The 19,933-nt window shown below is 38.5% G+C and overlaps 1 protein-coding gene across 2 annotated transcripts in view; it reads left to right on the top strand.

Moving 5' to 3' along the window:
• SCNN1A (sodium channel epithelial 1 subunit alpha) overlaps nucleotides 1-19,933 on the top strand; it is a 111,374-nt gene that overhangs the window by 23,492 nt on the left and 67,949 nt on the right. For both annotated transcript variants that reach the window (XM_069754096.1, XM_069754097.1), the window contains exons 6-9: nucleotides 2,268-2,431; nucleotides 8,000-8,098; nucleotides 12,716-12,833; nucleotides 16,127-16,205. In XM_069754096.1, the coding sequence (XP_069610197.1) occupies nucleotides 2,268-2,431; nucleotides 8,000-8,098; nucleotides 12,716-12,833; nucleotides 16,127-16,205 (460 nt within the window). The remainder of the gene's footprint in view (nucleotides 1-2,267; nucleotides 2,432-7,999; nucleotides 8,099-12,715; nucleotides 12,834-16,126; nucleotides 16,206-19,933) is intronic.

The raw sequence follows: 19,933 nt of genomic DNA on the forward strand, positions 1-19,933 counted from the left end.
GTAATACTGCTCCTATGTACAAGAATATAACTACTATAATACTGCCCCTATGTACAAGAATATAACTACTATAATACTTCCCCTATGTACAAGAATATAACTACTAAAATACTGCTCCACAAGAATATAAGTACTATAATACTGCTCCTACATACAAGAATATAACTACTATAATACTGCCCCTACATACAAGAATATAACTACTATAATACTGCCCCTATGTACAAGAATATAACTACTATAATACTGCCCCTATGTACAAGAATATAACTACTATAATACTGCTCCTATGTATAAGAATATAACTACTATAATACTGCTCCTATGTACAAAAATATAACTACTATAATACTGCCTCCTATGTACAAGAATATAACTAATATAATACTGCTCCTTTGTACAGGAATATAACTACTATAATACTGCTCCTATGTACAGGAATATAACTACTATAATACTGGCCCTATGTACAAGAATATAACTACTATAATACTGCTCCTATGTATAAGAATATAACTACTATAATACTGCTCCTATGTACAAAAATATAACTACTATAATACTGTCTCCTATGTACAAGAATATAACTAATATAATACTGCTCCTATATACAAGAATATAACTACTATAATACAGCCCCTATGTATAAGAATATAACTACTATAATACTGCTCCTATGTACAAAAATATAACTACTATAATACTGCCCCCTATGTACAAGAATATAACTACTATAATACTGTTCCTATGTACAAGAATATAACTACTATAATACTACCCCTATGTATAAGAATATAACTACTATAATACTGCCCCTATGTACAAGAATATAACTACTATAATACTGCTCCCTATGTACAAGAATATAACTACTATAATACTGCCCCTATGTACAAGAATATAACTACTATAATACTGCCCCTATGTACAAGAATATAACTACTATTATACTGCTCCCTATGGACAAGAATATAACTACTATAATACTGCTCCTATGTACAGGAATATAACTACTATAATACTGGCCCTATGTACAAGAATATGACTACTATAATACTGCCCCTATGTACAAGAATATAACTACTATAATACTGCTCCTATGTACAAGAATATAACTACTATAATACTGCTCCTATGTACAGGAATATAACTACTATAATACTGCTCCTATGTACAGGAATATAACTACTATAATACTGCTCCTATGTACAAGAATATAACTACTATAATACTGCCCCCTATGTACGAGAATATAACTACCATATATACTGCCCCTATGTACAAGATTATAACTACTATACATACTGCCCCTATGTACAAGAATATAACTACTATAATACTGCCTCCTATGTACAAGAATATAACTACTCTAATACTGCCCCTATGTACAAGAATATAGCTACTATAATACTGCTCCTATGTACAAGAATATAACTACTATAATACTGCCCCTATATACAAGAATATAACTACTATAATACTGCTCCTATGTACAAGAATATACTGTATCTACTATAATACTGCTCCTATGTACAAGAATATAACTACTATAATACTGCCCCTATGTACAAGAATATAACTACTTTAATACTGCCCCTATGTACAAGAATATAACTACTATAATACTGCCCCTATGTACAAGAATATAACTACTATAATACTGCTCCTATGTACAAGAATATAACTACTATAACACTGCCCCCTATGTACAAGAGTATAACTACTATAATACTGCCCCTATGTACAAGAATATAACTACTATAATACTGCTCCTATGTACAAGAATATAACTACTATAATACTGTCCCTATGAACAAGAATATAACTACTATAATACTGCCCCTATGTACAAGAATATAACTACTATAATACTGCCCCTATGTACAAGAATATAACTACTATAATACTGCCCCCTATGTACAAGAATATAACTACTATAATTCCTCCCCTTATGTACAAGAATATAACTACTATAATACTGCCCCTATGTACAAGAATATAACTACTATAATACTGTCCCTATGAACAAGAATATAACTACTATAATACTGCTCCTATGTACAAGAACATAACTAATATAATACTGCCCCTATGTACAAGAATATAACTGCTATAATACTGCTCCTATGTACAAGAATATATCAATATTAGTTCTCTAAACGGTAAAATGCACAAAAAAATTATGTCCAAAATAAACAAGAAATCTGAGGTACAGTATACAGTAATTGTTTGTTTCATTTCTGAAAGTGTCCTTCAATGTCTTTCAGGATTAACCCTCGTCCTTCGTACAGAGCAACATGATTATATTCCACTGCTGTCCTCTGTGGCTGGAGCACGCGTCCTAGTCCATGGTCACAGGGAACCAGCCTTCATGGATGATGCTGGGTTTAACATCCAGCCAGGTGTAGAGACCTCTATTGGTTTGAAAAAAGTAGGTGGAATGCCAAAGAATCACATTTATAATAATAAAAAAGGCATGAAACATAATTTTTTAAAAAATCTGAATAATATGGCAATAAAACACAGGCAAAAAATACCCTTTTTCAATTACATGTTCTTTTGTTTGAAAACTTTTTGGGGAAAGTGAATATCCCCCCTTAACTCAAATACTATCTAATAATAATGAGATGACTCTGCTTATTCACCAAAATCTATACAGCAAAGCTGACAATTTAGCTTCAGAACATAGAAATGTCAGTTCATTGACCAGTAGGAAAACTAGAATATTTCAAATATTGTTTTACTTATATAGTCACACAAAAAAATAGTGTATGGAGTGGGCTCAGAAATTGAGGTTGACCATCAGGGTTACATACCTGGCACTTGACAGTATCTGATTTGATCGGATCTAGCTCCGATCGCATCATTTTAACCTCTTAAGCACTGCTGTCAAGCATAACAGGAACATTTAGCAGGCTTCAAAATGGTGGCTGTCAGTTCTGATGGCCATCATCCCACCTGATCGATGTACTTGGGCTTTATAGGAGATTCTCAGGTTCACAACACACTGCAATACTGAAGTATTGCAGTGTACTGCATAGGCGTTCAAGGGATTAGGTTCAAGTTCCCTAAGGGGACTAATTAAAAATGTAAAAAAAATAAATAAAAGTTTAAATCTCTCCCCCTTCATCTCGAATGTAGAAAAATGAAAGAAAAAAAGTAATAAAATAATAAACATATTTGCTATTGTCATAAACACCAAATATGGTGAACTAATAAAATATAAAAATATTTATCCCATACAATGGCTGCTAAAATGGAAAATAAAAAATCAAAAAGCTAGAATTATTTTTTTCGTTGCATAATTTCCCCACTAAATGCATGAAGAAATAATCAAAACGTTGTATGTACCCCAAAAATGGTATTGATCAGAATTTCAGCTCAAGCTGCAAAAATTAGTGTATGGGCCTTCCTTCACACACGTCTACTGGTGAAAAAAAATAAGTTACCGGTCTCAAAAAAACAGCGGCACAAACATAATTTTTCTTTAAAGTTTACAATTTTTTTAACCACTAAAATTTTTTAAAAAAAAGTTTGGTTTTGCCATAAACTTGGAGAATCCTATTGCCATCTCAGTTTTACAGCAAAGTAAACACAGTAAATAATAAAACCCAAAATACGATTTCAGAGGACTTGGAATTATTTCAGTACATTGTATAGTAAAGTGAATGGCGTTATTCAAAACTACAACTCGTCTCGTAAAAAAAACAAGCCCTTGATCGTCGTTCATATCAGCTGAAAAGTAAAAAAGTTGTGGCTCCTGTTAGAAGTGGAGTTAAAAAATGGAAGTGGATAAAATGAAAAATTGCCCCATCTTATTAAGTTAAGAACCTGCTTTAAAGACTAATCATCATAGATCAGTTACAAGAAACTTTGTAATATATCTTATCAGATAAATCTGCTTCTTTCCCCTGGATGCATCTTTCATTCTCAAAATTCTGAATTCCCAGGTAAAATGTGTCTTAATGAATCAAGATTTTCCCATTACTGAGATAAAAGATGACATTAGGTATTTGTAAAGTTCTATAGAGAGCTGTAACTGACGTTTCAGGAGAACGTGCAGCAGAATGTCTGTGTAGTCCTCTAGTTCCTCCCCAGAATGTCTGTGTAACACCCCAGGAAGCCGGTTGTTACAGTGGTATTGCCTTCCTCACGGGGAGGGTGATGCCATGCCTGGAAGCGACAAGGATCCCTTTAACAGGTAACACGTACATACAACACTGTTCTGACTCCAGCCCAGAAGGGGGAGCTCAAGATCCGGTTAGAGGGTAACTCCCCTATATATTCTGGCTGGAGGAGGAGATAGTGGCGAGTCTGTGAGGAGAGCTGGAGCCGAGCAGACGTGCGGTTCTGCAGCTCCTGACAGGAGAGTCAGACAGTCTGTAGGAGACAGTGAGGGGAGAAGAAGCACAGGAGAAGAGAGAAGCTGGAGTGGAGCTGCGTTTGGGCTCTCCAGGTTTCAGCGCAAGTAACCAGAGGCCAGAAGTCCGAGGTAGGTGGTAACTGTATGCCCCACAGCAGAAACCAGCGGGCAGGAGATTCCAAGTCTCCTGGCCACAACTACACCCGAAGGCATAGCAGCAGATAGAGCCCGGAGTCACCACGAGAGAGGGACCCCTGTAAAAAGGCTTGAGTTGCCTGCCATATGGGTAGTGTCCACCTAAAGGGACAGAGTGAGAGAGGAACTTGAGCAGAGCCACAGGCAACAAGGGACTGAGAACGCAGCACATTAAGGAAGGCTTCCAACGCCACTTGGCTAACGGGATTCCGAATTGCTTCCAGGCTGCCTAGATTCCAAAGACCGCCTGTAACCTGTACCTGAACTGCACCAGTAAAAGGTAAAGAGACTGCAACCTTGTGTCCTCCAATTCTTTTCTGCATTTCACCATCTATCAGCCTTACCAACTACACTGGGAGCACTGGGGGCTAAGTTCTATGTGTGGGTAACTATACCATCTCCGCTGCAATACCATCATCCACAGAGGACCCCTTTAAGCAGCGTTGGCTATCCCTGGCCAAGTACCACAGGAGGCATCTTGAACACTACATTAGACTTTATTTTGTATTTCCATTTATCCTTTTTATTGGATTCCCAGGGCCACGGAGTGGGTCACTGCTGCCGTGACACATCCCTTTAAGAAACAGGCCTGTTACCAAGTACTCCACGATCCTAGTGGGTGCTCCATCTGTGTCTGCCTCTAGCTCCTCCCCAGAATGTCTGTGTCACCCTCTAGCTCCTCCCCAGAAAGTCTGTATCGCCCTCTAGCTCCTCTCCAGAATGTCTGTCAGCCTTTAGCTCCTCCCCAGAAAGTCTGTGTCAACCTCTAGCTCCTCTCTAGAATGTTTGTCAGCCTCTAGCTCCTCCCCAGAATGTCTGTCTCCACCTCTAGCTCTTCCCCAAAATGTCTGTATCGCCCTCTAGCTCCTTCTCAGAATGTCTGTATCGCCCTCTAGCTCCTTCTCAGAATGTCTGTATCGCCCTCTAACTCCTCCCCAAAATGTCTGTATCGCCCTATAGCTCCTCTCCAGAATGTCTGTATCGCCCTCTAGCTCCTTCTCAGAATGTCTGTATTGCCCTCTAGCTCCTCTCCAGAATGTCTGTGTCACCCTCTAGCTCCTCCCCAGAATGTCTGTATCGCCCTCTAGCTCCTCTCCAGAATGTCTGTGTCACCCTCTAGCTCCTCCTCAGAATGTTAGTCAGCCTTTAGCTCCTCCCCAGAAAGTCTGTGTCAGCCTCTAGCTCCTCTCTAGAATGTTTGTCAGCCTCTAGCTCCTCCCCAGAATGTCTGTCTCCACCTCTAGCTCCTCCCCAAAATGTCTGTATCGCCCTCTAGCTCCTTCTCAGAATGTCTGTATCGCACTCTAGCTCCTCTCCAGAATGTCTGTGTGATCCTCTAGCTCCTCCCCAGAATGTCTGTCTGCCTTTAGCTCCTCCCCAGAAAGTCTGTGTCAGCCTCTAGCTTCTCCCTAGAATGTCTGTCTCCACCTCTAGCTCCTCCCCAGAATGTCTGTCTCCACCTCTAGCTCCTCCCCAGAATGTCTGTGTCTGCCTCTAGCTCCTCTCCAGAATGTCTGTCAGCCTCCAGCTCCTCCCCAGAATGTTTGTCTCCACCTCTAGCTCCTCTCCAGAATGTCTGTGTCACCCTCTAGCTCCTCTCCAGAATGTCTGTATCGCCCTCTAGCTCCTCTCCAGAATGTCTGTGTCACCCTCTAGCTCCTCCCCAGAATGTCTGTATCGCCCTCTAGCTCCTCTCCAGAATGTCTGTGTCACCCTCTAGCTCCTCCCCAGAATGTTAGTCAGCCTTTAGCTCCTCCCCAGAAAGTCTGTGTCTGCCTCTAGCTCCTCTCCAGAATGTCTGTCAGCCTCCAGCTCCTCCCCAGAATGTCTGTCTCCACCTCTAGCTCCTCTCCAGAATGTCTGTGTCTGCCTCTAGCTCCTCTCCAGAATGTCTGTCAGCCTCCAGCTCCTCCCCAGAATGTCTGTCTCCACCTCTAGCTCCTCTCCAGAATGTCTGTCAGCCTCCAGCTCCTCCCCAGAATGTCAGTCAGCCTTTAGCTCCTCCCCAGAATGTCTGTCTCCACCTCTAGCTCCTCCCCAGAATGTCTGTCTCCACCTCTAGCTCCTCCCCAGAATGTCTGTCTCCACCTCTAGCTCCTCCCCAGAATGTCTGTCTCCACCTCTAGCTCCTCCCCTCTTCATATAATTTTTAAAGCACCAACTGTCATCTATTTCATTAATGTAACATCCTCTCATCAATGAATACAGATTTTGCCTGCGAATTGAGAATTTTGAGAATGAATGATCAGTCTAGGAGGAGAAAGAAGCAGATTTCTCTGATAAGATATATTACAAAGTTTCTTCTTTTCACATGAAATATCGATTTTATGAAATAAAAATTAAAACGTTGGTTACTCTTTAAATCATATGTCGTCTTCTTACAATTCATTCCTTTAGAAGCCTTAAAATTACTGGTGGGTAAGGATGGGCATGGATTTGCACAATGCTCATGGCTGGTAAAAAAACGGAAACAGAGGAAAAATGGAAGGTTATCGGATCCAGAGCACTGATGAATAACAGTCCGTTTGTCGTGTATAACAAAAGAAAACTGATGTCTAAGGCTACTTTCACACTAGCGTCGGAATTCGGCCCGTCGCATTGCGTTGAGCCGAGATTCCGACGCTAGCGTTGTTAGCGCCGCACAACGGGTGCAGCGGATGCATTTCTCCGGCGCATCCGCTGGCCCATTGTGAGGTGCGGGAGGTGGGGGCGGAGTTCCGGCCGCGCATGCGCGGTCGGAAAAAGCGGCCCGTCGGCAGCAAAAAACGTTACATTTAACGTTTTTTGCTCCCGGCGGTCCGCCACAACATGGCGCAACCGTCGCACGACTGTTGCGACGTGTGACAATACGTCACAATGCGTCGGTAATGTTACTCTATGGGGCAAAAACGCATCCTGCAAACAACTTTGCAGGATGCGTTTTCCCCCTAAACGACGCATTGCGACGTATTAAAAAAACGCCAGTGTGAAAGTAGCCTAAGTGCCATGTTCACACGTTCAGTATTTCACATCAGCATTTGTAAGCCAAAATCAGGAGAGGAAAAGTATAATAGAAACACGTCACCACTTCTGCATTTATCACGCACTCCTGGTTTTGGCTTACAAAGACTGATGCAAAATACTGACCAAATACTGAACGTGTGAACGTGTCCTAATACGGATAATATCATTGGAAATTCCAATATGTCGTTCATGTTGTCGGTGTCATAGTTCTGGTTACAGAGATAGTCTGGAACCCCCAAAAAATGTTGCCCTATCCAGAGACTAGGTCGTCAATTCGAGATGGGTCAGGTTCCAACACCCGACACCCCCACCGATCAGCTGATTACTACTTACTGTACGTAGTGGCCGGATATAAGCAATGTACGGAACAGTAGGTCATCAATATGACAGTCCTGACAACCCCTTTAAATGTGTCTTTAATTTATCTTCTCAAAACAGGAAACAGTGAGCCGCCTCGGTGGAGACTACAGTGACTGCTCAGAAGATGGCAGTGATGTCGGTGTGGTGGATTTATACAACAGTGACTACACTCAACAGGTAACAAGGAGTTAAAATTCATCCCCTTGGTGTCTATAATGGTACCCCCTCGCCCCCCGTGATCAGCTGACATGCAATGAGACCGATGCCTGCAGATTACCGTAATCCCTTAGATGCTGCGGTCAATAACAACAGAAACCAAAAGTGTGCAAAGCTTAAAAAATGAAAAAAAAAAAGTATATTTTTATTAACACATGATTAAAAAACAGCAAATAATACATAAAGTAACATCTAGACGAGCAATGACGCACTGAGGATTAAGATTATCCGCATGCGCCCATACTATGTCCTGGAACACAGCGAAATACTTCCGGAACATAGTGCGCAAGCGCAGTAATGCTTTTCGACTTTGCCCGCAGTAGGGCAAAGCATATTGCGCATGCGCCACCGAAGACTGCAGGCGCACGCGCCAACTATGACGCACGCATACTCTTATGCACTAAACTATTGCGGAAAAAAAGGGACGGACGGGGTGGAGAAATTACAAGGATACGCCGCCCATCTGACCGGTGACAACTCATTTTAATATCCCGCCAAATTGAGGTGATAGTCCCTTTAAGTTCACTTTGTCAGGATTCACACTACGTTTATAGACTTCTGCATTCAGTGTCCATTCCTTGTGAGCACTTTCACATTTATATACACAGTAATCCCCCACGTGGCAGCTGTAGACGTGGACCCTCCTGCTGTGATGTCAGCGTAGCGCAGTGAGGTCTAAGCCAATCACATGTCGGATGTCACCCGCCGCTCTTCTTCAGGCTTTTCATACAAAGAAAAAAGTGTAAGGGTTCATTCACACAAACAGCCCGGCGTCACCAAACAACTGCTGATTGGTAAATATTTAATCTCTAATAAGCTGTTTACACAGGAAGATGATGAAACACACTGAACTGTCTGTAATGGATCATTCAGTTTGCATTGTCCTCAACAGCAACAGTCATATTTTACACACATTTGAGAACAAAGTATAGCACAAAAGATCATTACACCTGGTGAACGAGCAACCGAACTGCAGCATGTTTACACTGAACATTCCTAGGAATACTTTTGCAAGATAATCTTAAAGCGTAAATGGACCATATAAATCTGCAGCTGCATCTCCCTCCTTCCCCTCCTCCATGTCTTCTATTTACTGCTTACACTACATGGATTTGTTGAGGACAGAGGGAGATGGAGGAACATTTATAAATATATAGATAATAGATAGATAGATAATAGATAGATGATAAATAAGAGATAGATAGATGATAGATAGATAGATAGATAGATAGATAGATAGATAGATAGATGATAGATAGATAGATAGATGATAGATAGATAGATAGATAGATAGATAGATAGATAGATGATAGATAGATAGATAGATGATAGATAGATAATAGATAGATAATAGATAGATGATAGATAGATAGATAGATAGATAGGTAGATAGATAGATAGATGATAGATAGATAATAGATAGATAATAGATAGATGATAGATAGATAGATAGATAGATAGATAGATAGATAGATAGATAGATAGATAGATAGATAGATAGATACATAGATAGATAATAGATAGATAGATAGATGATAGATAATAGATAGATAGATGATAGATAGATAATAGATAGATAATAGATAGATGATAGATAGATAGATAGATAGGTAGATAGATAGATAGATGATAGATAGATAATAGATAGATAATAGATAGATGATAGATAGATAGATAGATACATAGATAGATAATAGATAGATAGATAGATGATAGATAATAGATAGATAGATGATAGATAGATAATAGATAGATGATAGATAGATAGATGATAGATAGATAATAGATAGATATATAGATAGATAATAGATAGATGATAGATAGATAATAGATAGATGATAGATAGATGATAGATAGATGATAGATAGATAGATAGATAGATAGATAGATGATAGATAGATGATAGATAGATAATAGATAGATGATAGATAGATAGATAGATAGATAGATAGATAGATAGATAGATAGATAGATAGATGATAGATAGATGATAGATGATAGATAGATAGATAGATAGATAGATAGATAGATGATAGATCATATATAGATGATAGATAATAGATAGATGATAGATAGATAGATAATAGATAGATGATAGATACTGTAGATAAGAGATATTTAGATAGATAGATAGATGATAGATAGATAGATAGATAGATAGATAGATAGATGAAAGATAGATAATAGATAGATGATAGATAGATGAAAGATAGATAGATAATAGATAGATGATAGATACTGTAGATAAGAGATATTTAGATAGATAGATAGATAGATAGATAGATAGATAGATAGATAGATGAAAGATAGATAATAGATAGATGATAGATAGATAGATAGATAATAGATAGATAGATAATAGATAGATGATAGATAGATCATAGATAGATGATAGATAGATCATAGATAGATGATAGATAGAGATAGATAGATAGATAATAGATAGATAGATAATAGATAGATAATAGTTAGATGATAGATAGATAATAGATAGATAGATAATAGATAGATGATAGATAGATAATAGATAGATGATAGATAGATAGATAGATAGATAGAGATAGATAGATAGATAATAGATAGATGATAGATACTGTAGATAAGAGATATTTAGATAGATAGATAGATGATAGATAGATGATAGATAATAGATAGATACATAGATATATTGATGATAAATAATAGATAGAGAATATATAGATAATAGATAGATACTGTATGATTCATACTTCTGCATCTCTACAGTGAAACTGGTGGAACAGATATGTTTTTGTAATCCCTCATTGTATGCCATACTCATTTTTGAATGTCCCAAGTGTATAAATTGCTATGGTATGTGCATTTCTGATAATTTTTTTACAGCATAACCATACCTACACTAGTACAGTGTGTAGAATGGTGAACAGGTTTCTAAGTTCACTAACTTCCAATGCAAGTTCACACAGACTTAAATTTTACTTTTTAAGATTTATTATTTTTTATTTAATTCAGAGTGTTGAGCAGAAGGCAGCATTTTCTTATTAAGGATGTCTATGTATTTTTTTGCATTAACCATACCCTCCACAATATGAAGCCTTCCAACACCATTGGCTGCCATACAGCCCCAGACCATTACTTTCATAGGATGTTTCACAGAGAAGCTCAAACACTCTGGCTTGTACTCTTCATGTGGGAACCTTCTCACATAAGATTTGCCATCATTTCTGAAAATGCACAAAGTGCTTTCATCACTAAATAGCACTTTTTCCCACTCCTCCTTCCTCCACAGTTTTCGCCTTTGTCTTTGTATGGCTGTCATCAATGGCTTCTTTCGGGCCTTGCACCCTCTCAATCCTGCTTCCAAACATCTCTTCCTAACAGTTGATGTTGCTACCTCAATATTGCACTTTTCTTGCCATTCTCGCAGAAGCTGAGGAGAGGTGAGCTTTCGATTGGCGAGGGATGTTCTTATCAGTACTCTATCCTCCCTTTTAGTTGACTTTCTGGGCCGACCAGATCTGGGCCTGTCCTGGGTGATTCCAAGCTGCTTATGTTTCTGCAAAATTCTTACGACTCTACTCTGATTACAGCCGACCTTCCTTGCGATCTGGGGGCCAGTATAACCCTCTTCATGTAGCACCACGACTCGCACACGATCCTCCGCTGACAAAAATCTGAAGGCTCCCATCATAAAACTCTACAGTATGATTCACTAGATAGAGCAACAGATAAAACAAACAAAGCAGCAGATGTGATTGGCTGCCATATCCAGGTTATGATTGGCCACAAGAACCTCATCTGTGATTGGTTAATTGTGGATCTGAAGCTGTACAATATTTCGTTGTGCTTTCAATTCCCATATTGTTGCAATAATTTCAGGCAAAACTGCTTCAAAAGCTAAAAATATTACAGGGAGAGAATGCAAAATTGTATTCTGAACAAAACCATCTATAATATGTCATATTAGCATCGAAGATATTCGACATAAAACGTTTAAAACTTGAGAAATCAATTTATCCTATGCAGGACTTTTGAACACCACTGTAGATGATAGATGAGAAATAATAGATAGATAGATGATAGATCGATAGATAGATAGATGATAGATCGATAGATAGATAGATGATAGATGATAAATAATAGATAGATGATAGATAATAGATGATAAATAATAGATAGATAATAGATAGGTGATAAATAAGAGATAGATAGATAATAGATAGATAGATAGATAGATAATAGACAGATGATAGATAAATAATAGTTAGATAAGAGATAGATAGATAATAGATAGTCCCTGCATGTGTTGCGACTGTCAAACAGCTGTGAGACATGCAGCCGCGGCGACTGGAACATATTATTTGAGCACGCTGAAGTTACTCGGTTAGCACTTGAGCATGCTCAGATAACACCTTTTCCGAGTACGTTCGCTCGTCATCACTAATGACTACATCCCCCACAATGCAGTGCAGCACAGGATGCCGGCGCAGCAGCTTACCAAGAACAGAATTGCTTTTATTTGCACTTTTTGGTGGCATTAGTGTAACCCCACAGAATTGATAACGGCCTCTTTCCCCTCTCGCCCCGTCGTTCCTCTAGGTCTGTGTGCGCTCCTGCTTTCAGACCATCATGGTGCAGCACTGCGGTTGTGCTTACGCCTTTTATCCTCTTCCTGATGGAGCAGAGTTCTGCGACTACGAGAAGCACCCGAGTTGGGGTAAGACGATGACAGCGGCGGGATAATAATCTAAAGGGGGGTTGGAAAACACTTGTGCTCCCCAATATAGGATTCCTTGCACTACGTTTTGTGAACCGTTTCTTTGCAATTAATGTTTCCAGATATGAACGCAATAACAGAGATTTGTCCTGAAATAGAAGTATGTATACTTCGAAAGGTGTTGACCAATAAACCAGTCGTACTCGGATTGTCATCTCTCATCCTTCCTAGACGTAACCCACTCGTTTCTCCATTGCCAGCACAAAATGACTGTTCAAACCAAGCACGGGCACTTGGTTCACCATCGGCAGGGCAGACTAGTCCATTGTACCTTGCGACCTACTTGTTTTCCACCTATCTCCATCCACCTCAGCTCTTTTAAAACCAAACCTGTCAATTAAGAAAGAGACGGAAAACTAGTAGATAGAAAGGAAGGTGCCCTGAACTACTTGTCCCAAATGCTTGTGCTTGGTTTGAACAGTCATTTTATGCTGATAGACTCCATTTAGGATGGCAAATAGTGTCCAATAAGACAACCCTTATCTAAATCCACAAAATCTGGCAACCAGTTGACTTTAGTGAATTTAGCATGAAAAGTTAGTCATATAATATATGTTTGATAAAGGGGGGGGGGGGGGGGTTCTCAAAAATTAAATATTCTTATTAAGGTCAGCAAATGACGTAGATGAGGTAACCCCTTTACTGAGCCTCTAGAACACATTGCCCATTGAAATCACCCTTGTGTATTCAAAGTACTAAAGAAAATGACACAAAACCCTTTAAGACCATCCTTGTGCATTCAAAGTACTACATTAGATAACATAAAATCCTTTCAGACCATCTTTGTTCTTTTAAAATGCTAAACAAAATGACATAGAATAGCTTGAAACCACCCTTGTGCACTGAAAGTACTAAATAAAATGCCTCAAAGCCCATTAAGACCAAAGTATCAAACTAAAGGACACAAAACCTGTTATGAAAAGCCTTGTGCATTCAAAGTACTAAACAAAATGACATAGAATCACATGAAACCACCCTGGTGCATTCAAAGTACTAAACAAAATTACTTAGAATCATTTGAAACGACTCTTGTGCACTGAAAGTACTAAATAAAATAAATGTCATGAAGCTCATTAAGATCCCCCTTGTGCACTCAAAGTACTAAGCAAAATGACACAAAACCCTTTAATCCATCCTTGTGCATTCAAAGTACTAAACAAAATAACCTAGAATCATTTGAAACCACCCATGTGCACTGAAAGTACTAAATAAAATGCCACAAAGCAAATTAAGACCACCCTTGTGTACTCATAGTACTAAACAAAATGACACAAAACCATTTAAGACAACCCTACGGTACCACCCTTGTGCAGTCAAAGTACTAAATAGAAAACAAGTCAAAACTTTATATGTAAAAGGATCTTCTATCTATCTATCTATCTATATTTCTATCTACAGTTAGGGCCAGAAATATTTGGACAGTGACACAATTTTCGCGAGTTGGGCTCTGCATGCCACCACATTGGATTTGAAATGAAACCTCTACAACAGAATTCAAGTGCAGATTGTAACGTTTAATTTGAAGGGTTGAACAAAAATATCTGATAGAAAATGTAGGAATTGTACACATTTCTTTACAAACACTCCACATTTTAGGAGGTCAAAAGTAATTGGACAAATAAACATAACCCAAACAAAATATTTTTATTTTCAATATTTTGTTGCAAATCCTTTGGAGGCAATCACTGCCTTAAGTCTGGAACCCATGGACATCACCAAACGCTGGGTTTCCTCCTTCTTAATGCTTTGCCAGGCCTTTACAGCCGCAGCCTTCAGGTCTTGCTTGTTTGTGGGTCTTTGCGTCTTAAGTCTGGATTTGAGCAAGTGAAATGCATGCTCAATTGGGTTTAGATCTGGAGATTGACTTGGCCATTGCCATTGAATGTTCCACTTTTTGGCACTCATGAACTCCTGGGTAGCTTTGGATGTATGCTTGGGGTCATTGTCCATCTGTACTATGAAGCGCCGTCCAATCAACTTTGCAGCATTTGGCTGAATCTGGGCTGAAAGTATATCCCGGTACACTTCAGAATTCATCCGGCTACTCTTGTCTGCTCTTATGTCATCAATAAACACAAGTGACCCAGTGCCATTGAAAGCCATGCATGCCCATGCCATCACGTTGCCTCCACCATGTTTTACAGAGGATGTGGTGTGCCTTGGATCATGTGCCGTTCCCTTTCTTCTCCAAACTTTTTTCTTCCCATCATTCTGGTACAGGTTGATCTTTGTCTCATCTGTCCATAGAATACTTTTCCAGAACTGAGCTGGCTTCTTGAGGTGTTTTTCTGTCTATTTTTGCTATTGATGAATGGTTTGCATCTAGATGTGAACCCTTTGTATTTACTGTCATGGAGTCTTCTCTTTACTGTTGACTTAGAGACAGATACACCTACTTCACTGAGAGTGTTCTGGACTTCAGTTGATGTTGTGAACAGGTTCTTCTTCACCAAATTAAGTATGCAGCGATCATCCACCACTGTTGTCATCCGTGGACGCCCAGGCCTTTTTGAGTTCCCAAGCTCACCAGTCAATTCCTTTTTTCTCAGAATGTACCCAACTGTTGATTTTGCTACTCCAAGCATGTCTGCTATCTCTCTGATGGATTTTTTCTTTTTTTTCAGCCTCAGGATGTTCTGCTTCACCTCAATTGAGAGTTCCTTTGACCGCATGTTGTCTGCTCACAGCAACAGCTTCCAAATGCAAAGCCACACACCTGGAATCCACCCCTGACCTTTTAACTACTTCATTGATTACAGGTTAACGAGGGAGACGCCTTCAGAGTTAATTGCAGCCCTTAGAGTCCATTGTCCAATTACTTTTGGTCCCTTGAAAAAGAGGACGCTATGCATTACAGAGCTATGATTCCTAAACCCTTTCTCCGATTTGGATGTGGAAACTATCATATTGCAGCTGGGAGTGTGCACTTTCAGCCCATATTATATATATAATTGTATTTCTGAACATGTTTTTGTAAACAGCTAAAATAACAAAACTTGTGTCACTGTCCAAATATTTCTGGCCCTAACTGTATCTTTCTATCTATTTAATGTTAGAGAAGATAAACCATGGAAAGAGCCTGACTTTAAATACTTGCAGTTCACTTTAATACAAGCGGGTGCAACAACAAGTTCAATTGACCGCCGTTAGTCTGTGCAGCTTTCATGGTAATTTTAGCTCTATGATTAACATTTTTTTTAATTAACATATCTGTTTTGTTAATGTTCCAACAGGTTACTGTTACTACAAACTGGATAGAAAATTAAGCTTACATCAGCTGGGATGTTTCGCGAAGTGCCGCAAACCATGCAGGTAAGGAGCATTATTCATGAGCTGGGGGTGACGACTTAGATTATGTTCCCACGATGAATATTTGTTACGTTTCTGATGTTGCAGATTTTCTGCGCCTATTAAGTGAATCAGGGTTTTTATTTTGTTTTGTTTTTTTTTACTACGTTTTTTGAGGGTTTTTTACACTTATTTTTAGTATTTTTGATCCTGAGGTTTTTCCTCTTTTTTTGCTGCTTCCTACTTTAAATAAAGTAGCTTTTTTTTATACTTGATATTTGACTTTGACAAAACTTTATTGATGCAGTAATCTGCAGGTTACGTGTTTTTTTTTTTAACCTGCGGATTTTCTGCATCTAATACAATTCAATTGGGAAGATCTGCACATAAAAGAAACCGACGTGTTGCCCAAGTGAAACACGCACCGGAGGTCAGTATACAATGAGTTAAAAAAAGAAACATAATGGGCAGGAGATTTCTACAAATCACATTCACTTTGCTGGAAAACTATATGCGTGCTGCAACTAAAAAAATGAAAAAATATAAAAAAAAAATCTTAAACATAATAATAAAAATTAAATACACGTATAAATAGGAAAAATATGTTAATTGCGATAGAACACTTGCGAACATCTAAAAAAAGGTTATTCAAAGTTGTTTGCAATTTTTTTTATTATGATTCGTAGCTATTAGTATAAAGCCTTAATATTTGTTAACTATGACTAAACTTTGAATTGACGTCCACTTTATACTTTATTCTTCCACTTCCTCTTTAATTTCCTGTTTTTCCTCACAATAAGGAAGTTGCCTTTCCCGGAGGCCATCTGTAACTTCAATCTCTGATAACTCAGCTCTGGACACAAATATCTATCAACAGAGATTTTAATAGGGGTCATTACAATTAGTACAACATGGCGTTGTCTTTCTTCTGGAAACAGTGCCACACCTTATCTCAGGTCGTGTTTGGTATTGCAGTTTGGCATCGTGGGGCTGAACCTGCGGAAGGTGTGGTGTTATTTTTCAAAGAAAGAAGCCATATTTTTTCTAATGTCAGATAACCCCTTAACAGAGGTCTATGGGGAGGTCAGATAACCCCTTAACAGAGGCCTATGGGGAGGTCAGATAGCCCCTTAATAGAGGTCTATGAGGAGGTCAGATAACCCATTAACAGAGGTCTATGAGGAGGTCAGATAACCCCTTAACAGAGGCCTATGGGGAGGTCAGATAACCCCTTAACAGAGATCTATAAGGAGGACAGATAACCCCTTAACAGAGGTTTATGAGGAGGACAGATAACCCCCTAACAGAGGTATATGAGGAGGACAGATAACCCCTTAACAGAGGTCTATGAGGAGGTCAGATAACCCCTTAACATACGTCTATGTGGAGGACAGATAACCCCTTAACATAGGTCTGTGAGGAGGTCATATAACCCCTTAATAGAGGTCTATGTGGAGGTCAGATAACACCTTAATAGAGGTCTATGTGGAGGTCACATAACCCCATAATAGAGGTCTATGTGGAGGTCAGATAACCCCTTAACAGAGGCCTATGTGGAGGTCAGATAACCCTTTAATAGAGGTCTATGAGGAGGTCAGATAACCCCTTAATAGAGGTCTATGAGGAGGTCAGATAACCCCTTAATAGAGGCCTATGAGGAGGTCAGATAACCCCTTAACAGAGGTCTATGAGGAGGTCAGATAACTCTTTAACAGAGGTCTATGGGGAGGTCAGATAACCCCTTAACATAGGTCTATGTGGAGGTCATATAACCTCTTAATATAGGTCTATGTGGAGGTCAGATAACCCCTTAATAGAGGTCTATGAGGAGGTCAGATAACCCCTTAATAGAGGTCTATGAGGAGGTCAGATAACCCCTTAATAGAGGCCTATGAGGAGGTCAGATAACCCCTTAACAGAGGTCTATGAGGAGGTCAGATAACCCTTTAACAGAGGTCTATGGGGAGGTCAGATAACCCCTTAACAGAGGTCTATGTGGAGGTCATATAACCTCTTAATATAGGTCTATGTGGAGGTCAGATAACCCCTTAATAGAGGCCTATGAGGCCATTTCTGAGGTTAGTGCTCCCAGTTCCCTGGCGTTTCTGCAGGTGCTTTTTGCTTCTAAATGCTACATGGTTCTGGATTTGAAGTATAAACTACATATCCCTGGCTACGTTTCTGGGAAGAATTTCTAACCAATGGTTATTTATCGGACTAATGTTCTGCTTCTATAGACTCTATTTGCTGGTGGAATCCATTTATGTTTACCACATTTGTTGTCTACTGCTTCATTAATAATACTAATCTTGTTTTTTTTTTTTTTTTTTTTTAATTTAATTTATTTATTTTTATTTTATTTGTATTGTGTATTTTTTGGTCCCGTTTGCTATGGATTATTTTAGGATAAAAACTGAAGTCCTTAGAACCACTAGTATAATAGAAGCATTAGGTGCATTTACAAGTTATCAAGCACCCCAAGACACTCCTATCACCTTGAAACTAAATGATAGAAAAATTATGATTCAGCTATTTTTAGAGTATGAGAATCATAGTAAAATAGAGATCACTAATCATATAGATGTGCTCTTTCTGAGACAATATATCACAGAAAGCCTCATACCCAAAGGTTTGGTTATATCTCAGCACTCCTCTTTTCCTAATGATCCCATGTTCTCTATGAACTGGGATCTGATCAGGTCTGAATGCTCTATGCGCTTGATGGATTTGCTTGTTTCCAAACGTAAATCCCTTGCTGAATATGCCTTATCACAGCTTATCATAATTAAGGAAAAACTTAACCCCTTTTCTCTTTCTGCTGACTTTTTAGAGTTCAATGCCAAATTATATAGTAAATTGAACAAATTTGAAGATGACCTAATAAAGAAAAAAGTATCTAAATTCTTAAGGGATAGGAATGCTAAATCTTCAAGCGTTGTAGCTACCCACATGGAAACTAATGCTATTAATGATTTGACACCCTCCAATGAGGATGATTCAAATAACTCTCTGTTAATTTTGTGTAATACACAGAATAAAAATTTTTATAAGCAACATAGAGATAATCTGAAAGGTAGTACCAATATGACCCGAACACCTTCTAAAATGTCTGGAATAGCAGGTAGTAACAATATTGCTGAATCATGCTTTTCTTTGGAAAACTTGCCCATGATGACCCCTAACTTGCCAAATACATTGACACAACCACCCATGAATGATGTTCACCCCATGTTAAATGAAGTAGAAATCTCTCATGATCTTTCGCAATTTTCAATCCATGTGACATCTCCTATCTCTCAATCTCTTACCCAAATGGCTTTCTCCTGCACAGCCTTTCAAAACATTTTTTAACAGCACACCATAAGGATCTTAAAACGCTAAAATTAATTATTATTGATCATGTACCTGACTCTGCGGCGGATCGTTTTAATAGTCTTGTGAATCATGAGAGTTTTTGGATTTTTAAGCTCGGTACATTAACCCCTGAGGGGCTTAACTTAATGATTGAGAAAGTAGCTAGATAAGAGTCGTAAGTATTGAACACGTAACCTTTTGTCTATATAGGTGTAGACTTTTATTTATTATTTTTTATCTGTGTTATGGTTTTAAATTTTAAATATTATATGTAGATTTAAAAAAAACAAAACAAAACCCCCCCCCCAAAAAAACCTTGTTTTCATGATTTTAATATTTTGAATTTATGTGATTATATTTATCAGTGAATGTTCCTTTAAATTTGTAAATCTGTAAAC

This window comes from Ranitomeya imitator, chromosome 2 (genome assembly GCF_032444005.1).
Source record: "Ranitomeya imitator isolate aRanImi1 chromosome 2, aRanImi1.pri, whole genome shotgun sequence".
NCBI lineage: Eukaryota > Metazoa > Chordata > Amphibia > Anura > Dendrobatidae > Ranitomeya > Ranitomeya imitator.